Below are 12,783 nucleotides of genomic sequence, written 5' to 3' on the forward strand. Positions count from 1 at the left end.
ATTACTCTGCACTGCATCGTCGTGACCTTTGGAAATTGCTCGTTATATTGAAGCAGTGCTTTTTAGCAGAAAAGATTAACATTTCAAATTTGAACCGAGAGAGTACGTTTTTCATCTGCGAGGCCCAGCTGGTATAAACATGCCAACTAACAGAGCAGTGTGCCTCTTTTTGCTTTGTAAAAACAGCGATAAACTTATGATGACCCCCTCCAGCCCCCCTCTTTTTTCTTACTTCTTAAAAAGTTACCAAGACACTAATCATGGCTGAAAGAGCACACTGGCACCGCACTACCACCTAAAGTGGGTACATTTGTGTGTGTGTGTGTGTGTGTATTGCAGGGCCTTTAACCTGCTTGGACACTAACTCATGGCGACTTGTGTCACAGTGGGGACCTGGACTGCTTTTTCAAGGTGGCTTGGTTTCAAGGTGAAGATTAGAGATTGGTTTAGGGTTGAGCTTCAGGGTTAGGTGTTGAGTTATTATGGTTAACGTAAGGTAAGGGGCTCAAGTAATGCATAATGTCAATGAGTAAGCCCACATAGCAATGCAAGGTGTGTGTGTGTGTACATGTGTGTGTCTGTGTGTGTGTCAGCTCATAACTTGTATTTGTCATCTCAAGACTGACAGCAGTCACTCTGAGTTACTCTTAGCCACAGTGATGTATTTGACCCTGGTGTTTATCCTAGCCTCTCTCTCAAAGATGTGAAACCAGAGTGACACAGTTACAGACAAATACAGTACACACACACACACACACACACACACACACACACACACACACACACACACACACACACACACACATTCAATAATACACATTTTCCTGTTCCCTCTGCTTGACGCCTGGGAGACAATTTGAAACGGTTGGTCCGTGGACGATCAGCTCTCTGCTGTAATTGGGTCCCTTGTCACCCAGCAAATTCATGTCAGCATTGGTCACATGGGATACTAATCTAAATGGCATCAGTGTCCTATTTGTGTGTGTGTGTGTGTGTGTGTGTGTGTGTGTGTGTGTGTGTGTGTGTGTGTGTGTGTGTGTGTGTGTGTGTGCGAGAGAGAAGAAGACCTATGGAAAGCAAGAAAGGTGCAGTAACTTTGAGGAGCAGAGGGTGCTTTCATATTATGTGCAGGGTTGTGACTGGGCTGTACTGTAGCAGGGCCCTGCTATGAATATGACAACTGCACACACAATGTGGTTTACTTATTTTCCATTAGTCCCTAAAACGTAAATACAGAGAAGGTAAAACACGGGCAAAGCTATGGCTGATCATTTTACTGCTACTTATTCTGGTCATCTTCTCTCTAAAAATTTCAACTCAATCATTTATTGTGTGATTTAGAATACACAGCCAGAACAGAAACTGGGCAACATTACAAGAGTTAGACATAATCAGATAAAAATTAAAAGTCATTTTCAACTAAAGTCTAAACATATATGAGTGCTAATTTGTTAACTAGCTTATTTTTGTTGTCTGCAAACTGTTGTCAGTGAATTCTAGTAACTCATACTCAATGTATTTCCAGTCCAAAGACAAAACTCAGGTCTGATTGTGGTCATATGCATGTTTGGAACCGCCGACATTCATCTGAATCCACATTTCCTTTGCTCTAGAGCAGCAGCCATACCTGAACAAGGTACATGAATTTAGATAATAAAGAATAAAAGGACAAGGACTTAGTATAGTATGTAAGAGTGCTGTTATGTGAAATTAATCAACAACCCTTGAGCAAATCAGGATTACTTATTCATCCAGGCCATTGTATAATGAATATAAATGATGACCTTTAGAGAGGAAGCTTTTTTCATGTCATGATTCCTAAAGCACGCTGAAGATGAGCCACTTTAGTGGAAATATATGAAAATATAAAAAGGTAATGTTTCATTACAGGAAAGATAACAGAAGCTTTACATGCCCAGAAATACATGCTCTAGCTCTTTTTTTTCCCTCCATACCAAAAACCAGTCTAGGATGACGGGGTTTCACACACCTAGACCCCTTCCTTTGACCATCTAACTCACACTCAACCCCAAAACACTGACCCTTCTATTAAAATGGAAATGCTCAGGGATGTTTGTGGGCAAGTCTTTAAAATGCTACCACAAAAAACATCCCTTCAGATAAAGTCACCTGGCCTCCAAATTCCCTCGTCTAATTCCCAAATCTACCCGATCTAAATGTACATCTACACGGTGCACGGGATCCACAATCCACAGATGCCCCAACCCGGCATCCAGAAGACCCAGAAGAACCACAGCCTTGTGTCTATCCTCCAAGGTGTCAACGGGGCTGCTGGCAGAAAGGGAACCTACATAGTTTAATATTGTGGCACCTCAGTGTAAAATCTACAGTGAAAAGTCTGTGAGTGCCATTTTTAGGGGTTTAAGTGAGGAACTGGGAAGCTGCTGACACAGTAATTGCTGACATCTAGCAAAGAGGCTGAGGAAAAGAGGAATAAAAAAAAAAAAAGCATAGGCAAAGACAGGACGAGAACTTGAGCTGAGAGCTTGATAATTATGAGGAGGTGAACATGAAGCACTAAGCATGTGGTATTTCTCAACTTTAAACTACTAAAGCAGTGTTTGGTCAGATGTCGGTTATAGAACATGAGTCATCCCCAGTTTGTGTGTGTGTGAGATTCAGATACCAAAAAGGAATATCCTCAATAAACTGAGTACCAGAAAGGAGTGCTAGAAATCCACATGATGAACACAACATAGCATCCAACAGGTGAATGAACCATCTCAATCTGCTTGATCTTATTTTTTGGAAAGGGCAAAGAGAAAGCATGCTGAAATACGAATCACTACAGTACAGTAATCCCATATCCTCTTTATTAATAATAAAAGAGAATTGTGTGGGTGTTCGACAACAAACCTGGGTCTTTTAAGGATTGGCTGCAAAACAATAAATAGATCTGAGTAGAAGTCATCACACTGCAGCCCCAGGGTCACATCAAATTTGAAAAGTTACACTCAAAGCAAAACTAACAGATGCTGATGCTGTTCGTGTGGGTGAGGACAACATAGGATGTCAGCCTGAGATCCTTTAGCCTTCTAATGCTTCCTATGTATAAGCCCACTACATTATGTATGTTTACAAAAATAGTGAAAGCCAAGGGAAACCAAGAAAGTGACATTTGTATGCTGCAAAACCCTGATTTTAACATATTATCAAGATAAGATAAGATGGCTAACTTGCTCTATTTCGAGGTAGGCCAGCTGAGAAATGAAGGATCTTTAATGTGCATTTTCAAGGCAATATGATGAGACCTCATGACCAAACATTACGTCTCAGTCACACTAGTGAAAATAGGACCTAGCAGCCTCTTTGTGATTGAAGGAGACAGAAAAATTAATGGCCCAAAGGTCTGAGTGACGAATTTCAATCACAAGGCAGTTGCACAGGTTGCCAGGTGGGAGGCGACCTGCCACCAAACAGTTGTGGTCTGACTCAGGCTGACGGCAGTCACTCTCAAACAAACTGATGAAGGTCTGTAAACAGTTGTAATCTAATCTGCAAACATGTTGCAACCAATCAGAGTCAGTCTGTGCAACTTATCTGTGACATGTCTCGTGACGCTAAACGCTCACAAACTAATAGCAGACAGACTTTGTCTAATTGCTACTTTATTGCCGTTGTGAAACATCAACTGCAACTGACTGCAAAGGGTCACAGACATGCTCTGCATCTTTAAAGCAAACCTGTTGCTACAGTTCATTACACATGCAATCATTATTACATGGTTGCAATCATTTTTGTGTGTGCTGCTGTGTGAAACACAGTTTTCCCTACTGTGATTAGCATAAAGGAGGCAATTTGCTAAAATGCAAAGAAATGCTTTGACAGTTTATATATTTCTTTTCTTATTGAATACATTTAGATCACAGTCTTTGTTGTTTCAGGGTCGTTAGACTGAGGTAAGTGCATCCCGTACATCCAGCTCTTCCTGTGCTTCGAACTCTTGCACACTCTGGAGAGTTTACTGTCAGTTCTTTGAAAATAAAAATGTCAGAGGTAATTGGCTTTTAAAATGCCTACTGTACCTGATGAAAACCATCAGTTTCGTCACATGGAAACTAAACGCCCTGGCCTTCTTCTCAAAGAACTGTATTCGCCATATGAGCGCCCTTCAGGGGTTCTTTTGTTGAGAGCTGTTAAATGGTTAAAATTAATGGCTGTAAGCTATCAGCCAGCGCAATTTGGCCAATTCTTTCTTGTTTTAGCTTGAAGGGCCAAACTGCTTCCTCCCACAATGATGCAATAACTAAGTGACCTCTCTATGGCAACTGAACTGACTGAATAACTGCCCTCTGGTTGAAATCGCTCCTTTCTAATTGCAAAACCAGGTGCTAAGAATTATTTGAAAGGGAGAGGACTTTGTAAACGCCTGTGTGCAAAGGTGTCAGTAGGAATCAGACATACAGTACGACTTATTTTCAAGTCTATCCAAGCCTGGTTTAAACCCAGTGTGACATACAGATCGACTCTGAGAAGAACACAAATTAAAACATATATCCAGTTCTCCTGGTTTCTGATTAAATAAAGTCCATGAAGTGCTTGGAGTGGAGAGACTGTGACACTGTGATGACACTGCTGAGAAAAGGGGAGAGAACGAGAACAACAGAGTGATAGAACAGAATCAGACTAATTCACCTTACTTGTTGATCCACAATCTGCTAAACTGGTGTTGTGAAGCCTCAGCAGCAGGGAGGAAAGAGGGTTATTGCAGACACTCGCTGCTGCAATTGAGTACAGAGTGGGGATGCTGTCGGCCAGTGACAAATAACTTGAATTTGTGTGGCCTTTCCAAACCATCCGCCACACTGCACAAGCATTTGTTGAGTGTAGCGAGGAAAGAAAGTGATGAGAAGCTTCCTATTGATCCTCCCCACTGTTAGGTAAACAAACAACTTCATCCGCAACCCCTTGTGACCACATACGTAAACTAAAGCTCTATTTGTACAAAAACAGGACACATGGAAAAAGAAAATTTAGGAAGCCTGCCCAAAAACAGACAAATGCAGCAATGAGAGAAAATGCAATCACGCTACCATCTGCAGTCCAGCCAAACACACTTAAGAGCTTAAATAATCATGGGAGTCAAATTAATGCCTTAATAGCCATAACAGCTGCAAAAGCAGTGAATAGAGGCTGTAAAATTTTGGTAAAGTAACAATCTGAATGATTAGTATTCATTAGGAGTTCATTAAGTGAAATTTTAAGCATTATTATAGCAGCTAAGAAATATTTGCTATGCAAAATTAGAGTGCAGTAACAACATCTTTAGCAGAGAATTAAGACAGCCTCAGAGAGCCTCAGACAGAGGAGAGCAGCAAAACAGCAGCAGCATACATGTCTATTTGTATATGTGTGATAAGACCCCATTAAAATGATGCAAAACTTAAATAAATTTTAAAGCCAAGCTCGCTTTGTGTATGTTTGCTCCATGAGCAGTCTGTATTAGTGTGCATAAATCCATTCCTGTGACTACAAGCAAGATGGCGGAGTGCAGTCCTGTGCATTAAGCTAGTTGGCCGTTTATATGCACTCATTTAACTGAAGCTCTTTACTGCTGTTTTGCTGCTTGGTGAACAGCAGCGAAACATCCACATTTATCTTAGTGTTGTATATTTTGTTTATATATTTTATATGTGTGTGTTTGTGTATGTGTGCATGTGACAATGTGATGCAAATCTGAAATTAATACTCTAACTACAACAAAGCAAACATGCACCTTACACACCTGCAAAAGAAAAAAATCTTCCCGATCGAAACCCTTCAGTTCAGGCTGTGTGTTCAAGGTATTGATTGGGTGATTTGTATGTGAAATGTGTCTAAGAACATGTGTTGATGGATGTGTCTGTGGCTGGGCTCAGCCTGTGAGGGCTACAGGGTGGATGCTGGGAACGCTCTAACAGCCTCAAGGTTACCCGCCGTGCACCAAAACAGATGGATGCCCCTCATCGTAACTGTCTCTAATGTGCTCAACTCAATCATTCCCTCCCTCTCCCGTCCCATGCAACATCTCCCTCGTTCACTCATGGAAGCAGCTCGCAGAAAGCCCGAGCTGCACTGTGCATCCACAGCCAGCAGTCGAAATCGTGCTTTTGTTTGCCATGCTGGGAGAAATTCAACATCTTATCCTGGGTGCAGTAACCGAGATGTAACGCTACCACGCTATATGCTTGGCCTTTTTAGCGTGTACTAGCTTACTCTTCTGTCGGACTACAATTCTGTGCATTATGTAGTTTAGAAAAAGCATGAAAGCCAGCGAAAACAACTCCACCTCACCCCAAACCTCAGTCACACAACACTGACATACTCTCATATATATATGGCTAGTTAAGCATTTTCTAGTTCTTGGCCAGGGCTGGCATCAACGTCCCATCCACAGCACCGGTGAGCCATCTCTTTACTAGCTAGTAATTAATTTTGAAGCACATAAAGGCTGCAGTTTGCTTTTTTTGATACAAGACTCATTTTTAAATTCAGATTTTTTTGCTCAGATCTGATTTTTATCAATAATAAGCTGCCATGCAGGAGAAGCAAACGAGTATTTTTCTCAGCATTTTCAAGGCTTTCTTCTGTATAGAGGGATATATAAGTGGAAGCTACGAAGCTACAAGTGGCAGCACTGTAGCGTGAATTAAACTATTATTCATTAATTTAATGAATTAATTACATTTATTCCAGAACGTCGGGGGCTACTTTTAACTACATCTGCCATTGCCACTCTGCAAGATTCTCTCAAGAAGAGAGGAAGTGATGGAAAAGTCACGTTCTGACTTGAATGTTGAGACTGAGCTCGCGTTACACAGTAGCATAGCTGTATTGGATTTCTGAGATTACATGGAAGTGGCTGGAATGCCAATTAAAAAGATGATGTTTTTCTGGAATAAAAGCAGATGTAAATCACAGTTTTGCTGCAGTCTGGGTGGGATGTAGAGTGTGATAGACATACAGACGCTTGGTTGGTTTCATACTTTGCTGATGTGGCAAAAAAAAGTGACATTGACTTCTAGCAGTATAAACAATGTAAAAAGTAAAAAAAAAAAAAAAAGATGCCAAGTCCCCAACTAACTTCCACAGGGCACCTTTAATGAGACCCAAGTTCTGTAGCCGGCCAAACAACGAGCTGAAGCAGCTAAATGGCACAGCTGAGCTAAGGGAAAGTGCACAATCAGGTGAAACTTTGTAGGCTTGTCATCACAAGCGTCACCTTTCACTTGACATTTGGAAGCTCTTTATGATAATTCTGCAAACAAAAAACAAAACAAGTAATGGTTCAGAGCCACAGCAATACTTTGTAAATGTATGAATATGGAAAAGTGCATATTTCTTCAACACATCCATTTACTGACACTCATGAGGATGAACATCTCCCACTGTTCTCCTCCATCTTTTTATCCATTCTCTTTCTTCTGCCCCCGGGGCGTTTAGGCTCCACGGCGTTGCATATATCCAATTATACCGCGGCTCTGAGCACGACGGTGACACATCGATTGACACGAGTGACATCCAGTCTTATCGCAGTGACACGATGCAGTGCTGGAGCAAGCATCATTAGCCTGATCAGCCAATAGCGGGGCAGCTCGTTAGACCTCCTCCGGGGCTGGACATGCAGTTCTGGTTCTAATACAGATATTATAGGACAAAGAAGCCGAGTGACAAAGTGATGGAGAGCGGAAAGGAGATTATAAACCTTGAAGGAGCAACTTTATGTTTGTGCACTCTTCTGTATTTTTGTGTTTCAGGCAATTCCACTGGGCTGATGTCGGGCAATTACTTTTCCTCGAGCCACAGCTACACAACAACAACTTCCTTCAAAGCGGCATCTAAACCCCCCTCCCAAACCTCGATGATACTGCAGGCAGTCTTTAAGCCACCTGATTACATGGCTGCTGAATCATGTGAGCATTTCTAGCTAAAACGATTGCCTCAAATACTACGACAGTTTTTTTCCCAAAGTGTGCTTTTGGGATAGGTTGTGCCCTGAGGACAAATCATTCTCCGTAGAGCTCTTTTTGGCCCATTTTTGATCCACCTGTGGTATTTATAGGCAAATGTTCTCGTATTGCTATGCTCCACTTATAAGCCCTCTTTCACCAGAAAGGTGCTGTCAAACTCTGCATGAAAACACGGGCTTTTGTGAGATGAAGATGAAAGAAGGCGTGCTCGTTTCCACCTTTCCGATTCATCTTCAAATCGAATGCATTTGCTGGCTGAAATCGCTGTCCATGCATTATGATGTAAAGGTGCTACATCTGTGCCCAGCTGAAACCAAGCCAAGCTCCAACGGCTGTCGGAGGGCGCTGCATAACAAACCCTGCTCCACACCTGTTGGCCGGCCCCGGCCAGCTCGAGCTACTCAATCCTATTTACAGAGACAGCACGATAAAATATTAAATGCTCCGATGAAAATCCTTTCAATATTCACACGACGCTCTCACATATCTACAGATGGTATTTCCATGTGCGCACGTGGGTGTGTGTTGCACGTTCACCTGCTTTTTCATTCTAAAAACCCTTCATCACTTCATCATCGACGTCATATCAAAGTGAAAGGCTGCATTGTGTGGCCGCCCCCGTTTCCCCCCTACCCCTCGGGATTTAATACTGTTGAGCAGATACATCAGTAAATAGTGGGAAAATGCCGTGGTTATTGTGTATTCTCCACTCACTAGAACATTGTGCATGCAGGCAAATACATTGTGCCCCGACCTCTTTTGTTCCTCTGCTAAGCAAGCGGAGGAGAAATGAATACGTGGCAAACGCCATGATTATTTTCTTATAAATAGTGAACGAAGTAATAAAGCTGTTTTGTTGTCAATTGTGTAAGCAGTTAGGCAGATATGGTCGCAACCCTCTGTGCATGCCTTGGAAAAATAAATTAAGGACACTGGCTAAAAGCTGGAGCAGAGGGATTCTGAAGGAATCACAACACTGACAGTGAAATTCATCACTAAATCTATCTGTGCAATTACTGATGTGAGCGTCAAACTGGCGAACAGTGCTCTGCTCCCTGTCTTCCGCCTCCTGCTCCCTCTTCCACTTCTCCTTTCTGTTTGTTTACCATGCCCCTGACAGTAGAACAATGCAGCGACCTTTGCAGAGATAATTCTATTACGTAAGTTGAGTAATTGCTCTGGATGTGGAAGAGGAGTGTCCGATTGCTCCTCTTGCTTGGCCCAAAGCTCTCATGTCCTTGGATTTAAATGAAACTCTGCGGCATTCACGGAACCAGACGTGGAGAGGGTCCGCTCCGAAAGCAGAGGAGAGCAGAGCGGAGCAGAAGAAGGGGAAAGGATGTGAGACGACAAGGAGATGGAAATGAGCACGACAAAAGCAGTGAGCCAGAACCCAGCAGGATAAACCCCCTCCAACCCCCCAACCATTTTTTAAAGCAGTGCTGGGCACAACATGTACCTACAGATTGTCCGAGAGGCTTTGAAAACAGCCTGCGAGGTGCAAAGAGCCCTCTGAATTTCCACAGTCACGTTCCCATAAGTGAAGGTGTGCAGTCACAATGTGCAGGCTGCAAGGGTACACAGGAATAAATGGAAGCAGTGTGGATAGCTCTCGCCTGCTGAGGCGCTTTTTTCCCCTTTATTTTTTTCATCTTTTCCACCACCTAGCGACCTGTTAGCTATGATGGAGAAGAGGGCACAGAGGCTCAGTGCTAACAATCGCAAATAGTGGCTTTATTGGCAGAAGTGTTCACTTTACTTTATTCAAGTTTCTTCATTTGGACAATGGGTAGAGATGAAGCCACAGAAACAGACAATTAATGATATTTGCTAGCAGCTATCTGCTGGAGAAAGAGAGATGGAGAGGCAGAGAGACCGAGGGAGAAGCTCCACTCCCACATTGTTAATTAGAAGATCTTTCTCCCTCTCTCACGCTGCGCTTGCTGAATAAAAGATGCCTGGAACACACATGCACGCACAAAGGCAAGGACTTAAGAAAATTGTTGGCAACATGCCTGTATTGTAATCACAAATTGTACATGTAATACACTGGATTCTTGCAATGTCCGGAAGATATTATTCATTCAGTGATCAATAACTACAGCCAGCGAGAGGGCTGTGGGTTGGTACAGTGGGATGTATAGAGAAAGAGAGAACGACAAGAGGCAAAGCAGCGGAGGAAAATAACAGGAAAACTGATTTCATGCTCGGGGGATTGCATCTCATTTTCTCCCAGCACAGGGAGACGGTGTGCGGTCCAGCTTGTGGATTTACTGCCACCTGGTGGTGCGTGACTACTCTGTAGGGGCTCCAGAAACCTCACAGGAAGCAAAGGCATCAGAGTGGACGTCGGAAGATTGGCTCAATCCGAGAAAAGTAAACGAGACCCTTTATCTCAGGCAGACGGAGTCATGCACACTTGTGCAATACGAGCACAACTCCAATGCACTGGAGTATTCCCGCAGCAGCGTGCCTGTTTGCCTGGCTTTCACCTCTCTTCATCTCCTTTCTGCCATAAACAAGTAAAGAGAAACTGCTCGAAAGAGTTACGCAAAGAAAGAAAATCAGCCACGAAATTCTCATTAAGACTAATACCGCACGGCTAAAAATACTATTACACGCTTGGACAGCCTAGTCAATATTAGTGCACATCTATTTCCAAAAGAAGCAGGCGAACCTAAACCTGCAGAGTCACAAAGATGTAAAATATGTCACCGTCAAAAGCGCCTGTGTCTCAAGAAGAATTACATCTTTGTTGATATGAAATCAATGAGACCTCCCTCTATGTCATCCCGGGCAGCGCCGGGGGGGAATTAATGAGGGCTTCTCATCACTAATTAACACATAAACACTCAGTTCCCATCACCGAGTGAGAGCTGAGGTCGGCTGTTTGGCCCCCGTGTGGAAAACACTGCGTCAGAGGATCGTGAAAGAGAGGGAAGTGAGAAGGAGAGAAGGAAAAAAAGCGAGAGAAAGAAATGTGGAACCGAGAGATATAAAGTCATACACAGCAGCCGGGCCTGACATCAGAAAGGTCTGGATGATTAGGGGATGCCAGCACTCACAGATAGCAGCTCTCCTAACAGCTTCCACCACCTCATTAGTCTGGCCCAGCAGCGCTGTGCCCCCACTATTAAACGCTAAATGAAAGACCGCCAACCGTGATTACTGCGGGGAAGTCCCTTGTCGTCATGGGGATAAGAGATCCCTTTTCTCCCTCACTTTCAGACACACACGCACACAAACTCGCAATTCGTCTTTAGCGAAAGCTATTTGAAGGACGCTTATGAAAAGGCGATTGAGGCAGAAGTGGATATTTTACACATCATCAGTTGCGGTCGGGCTAACTCCCGAGCCCGAACCGCGAAAGCTCACGACATCAAGCAAACCTGTTACGTCAAAGCACCTGCAACAAAGCAAAAAAATAGATGCCCTTAACAACTGCCGGCATCTCTCAGGTGCTTCATTTAAAGATCACAACACACTCTCAGCTCCGAATTCATGCAGCATTTTTAACAAAGCTTAACAGGCCTGAACCAACGAGTCCTTGAGTCAAGGATGCGGCTCTCAGTGCTGCACACAGGACGGCGTGAGTTCATGGGTCGAGCCAGTTTTTAGCATGGAGAGTGTGAAATATAATCATGTGCATGTGCATAAGAATGTATAATGGTACGACTTGTGAACTGTAACCTTGCAGTATTGTGCAGTTTTGTGCTGTTCTGTGCACCTCGTGCATCATGTGTTAAAGGAGGATTCCATCAACTTTGTGCTGCACCTCCACATGATAACACTGTTGTGGAGATGAGCTGGCTTTGAGCCTTCCATATTTTAATTTTCCTCAATCAACTGTCCTTCAAAGCCCATGAGGCATTGTCCTTTAAAGGCTTTCTACTTCTCTCTGGAGTCCCCCTTTAATGCACATGTAAGGCAAATGCAGAAAAATCTTAAAGCCAGCAGCACTCACGGTCGTTGCAGTAGGTCCCCGAGTAGGACGTCAACGAGCAGTCACAGGTGAAGTTCTCCCAATGTTGGATGCACACGCCCATGTTGGCGCATGAGTCCTCCTGGCAGGTGGTGCTGGGCCCTGAAAAAGGGTGAAAGGGGAGAAGAAACATAGAGAGAGAGAGATACCACAGGTGCACAGTCAAGCAACGATAAGATTGACCGCTGAGGCTAAACAATGCAGGACCCATGCAGAAGGAATGCACTCTAGAAAGACAGGTCTACACCATGTGGGCCTCGAAGAAAAAAACAAGGAGCAAACAGTGTCGTCACACGAGGCCTGACCTGCAGTGCGAATGCAGTTTAAAAAATACTGCCTGATGAATCCTGCTTCCTGCTGGGTAAAGCTGCTGTAGCACTGGGAAGGCGACGCACAGGCGCCAGGTTTTCGCAGCGTCGACTTCACGCTCTTTGAGCAGGGTTGGGGGGAACATCAGCATATACTCTCAGTTAATTACTGCAAAAAGTGCTGTAGAAGACGCCGCTTGCAGCGTGTGCGATGCACTCCGATTAGCACTTAAGACACGTTGCTGCAAATGACTTGGACCCCCGTCTGGGCTAATGTGATGACACTGTTAAGTTTCCTTCTTTTTGGTAGTGTGTGCGGGTGGACGCGCATGCACTTCATTTCATTCCAACATGTTTCCAAATAGTTTTATCAGAGTAAAACTCGCTGCATTCCCTCTATAAAACAGGCAAGACAAGACATAAACCTCCTAGCAGACGGCTCATGGATTCAAAACTGCATTTAACAATACCCACATTTAAAAAACAAACAGACAAAAAAAATGGCATTAAAAAAGCGAGCCCG

General features: G+C 43.5%; 1 protein-coding gene across 11 annotated transcripts in view; it reads right to left on the bottom strand.

The window, feature by feature from the left end:
• The window catches only part of nrxn3b (neurexin 3b), a 321,992-nt gene that overhangs the window by 166,791 nt on the left and 142,418 nt on the right, over positions 1-12,783 (bottom strand). For all 11 annotated transcript variants that reach the window (XM_085245861.1, XM_085245865.1, XM_085245862.1 and 8 more), the window contains one exon: positions 11,935-12,054. In XM_085245861.1, the coding sequence (XP_085101987.1) occupies positions 11,935-12,054 (120 nt within the window). The remainder of the gene's footprint in view (positions 1-11,934; positions 12,055-12,783) is intronic.

This window comes from Mchenga conophoros, linkage group LG15 (assembly GCF_057382185.1).
Source record: "Mchenga conophoros isolate Kocher_MC1m ecotype Shallow Benthic linkage group LG15, M_conophoros_male_GT1.1, whole genome shotgun sequence".
Classification (NCBI taxonomy): domain Eukaryota; kingdom Metazoa; phylum Chordata; class Actinopteri; order Cichliformes; family Cichlidae; genus Mchenga; species Mchenga conophoros.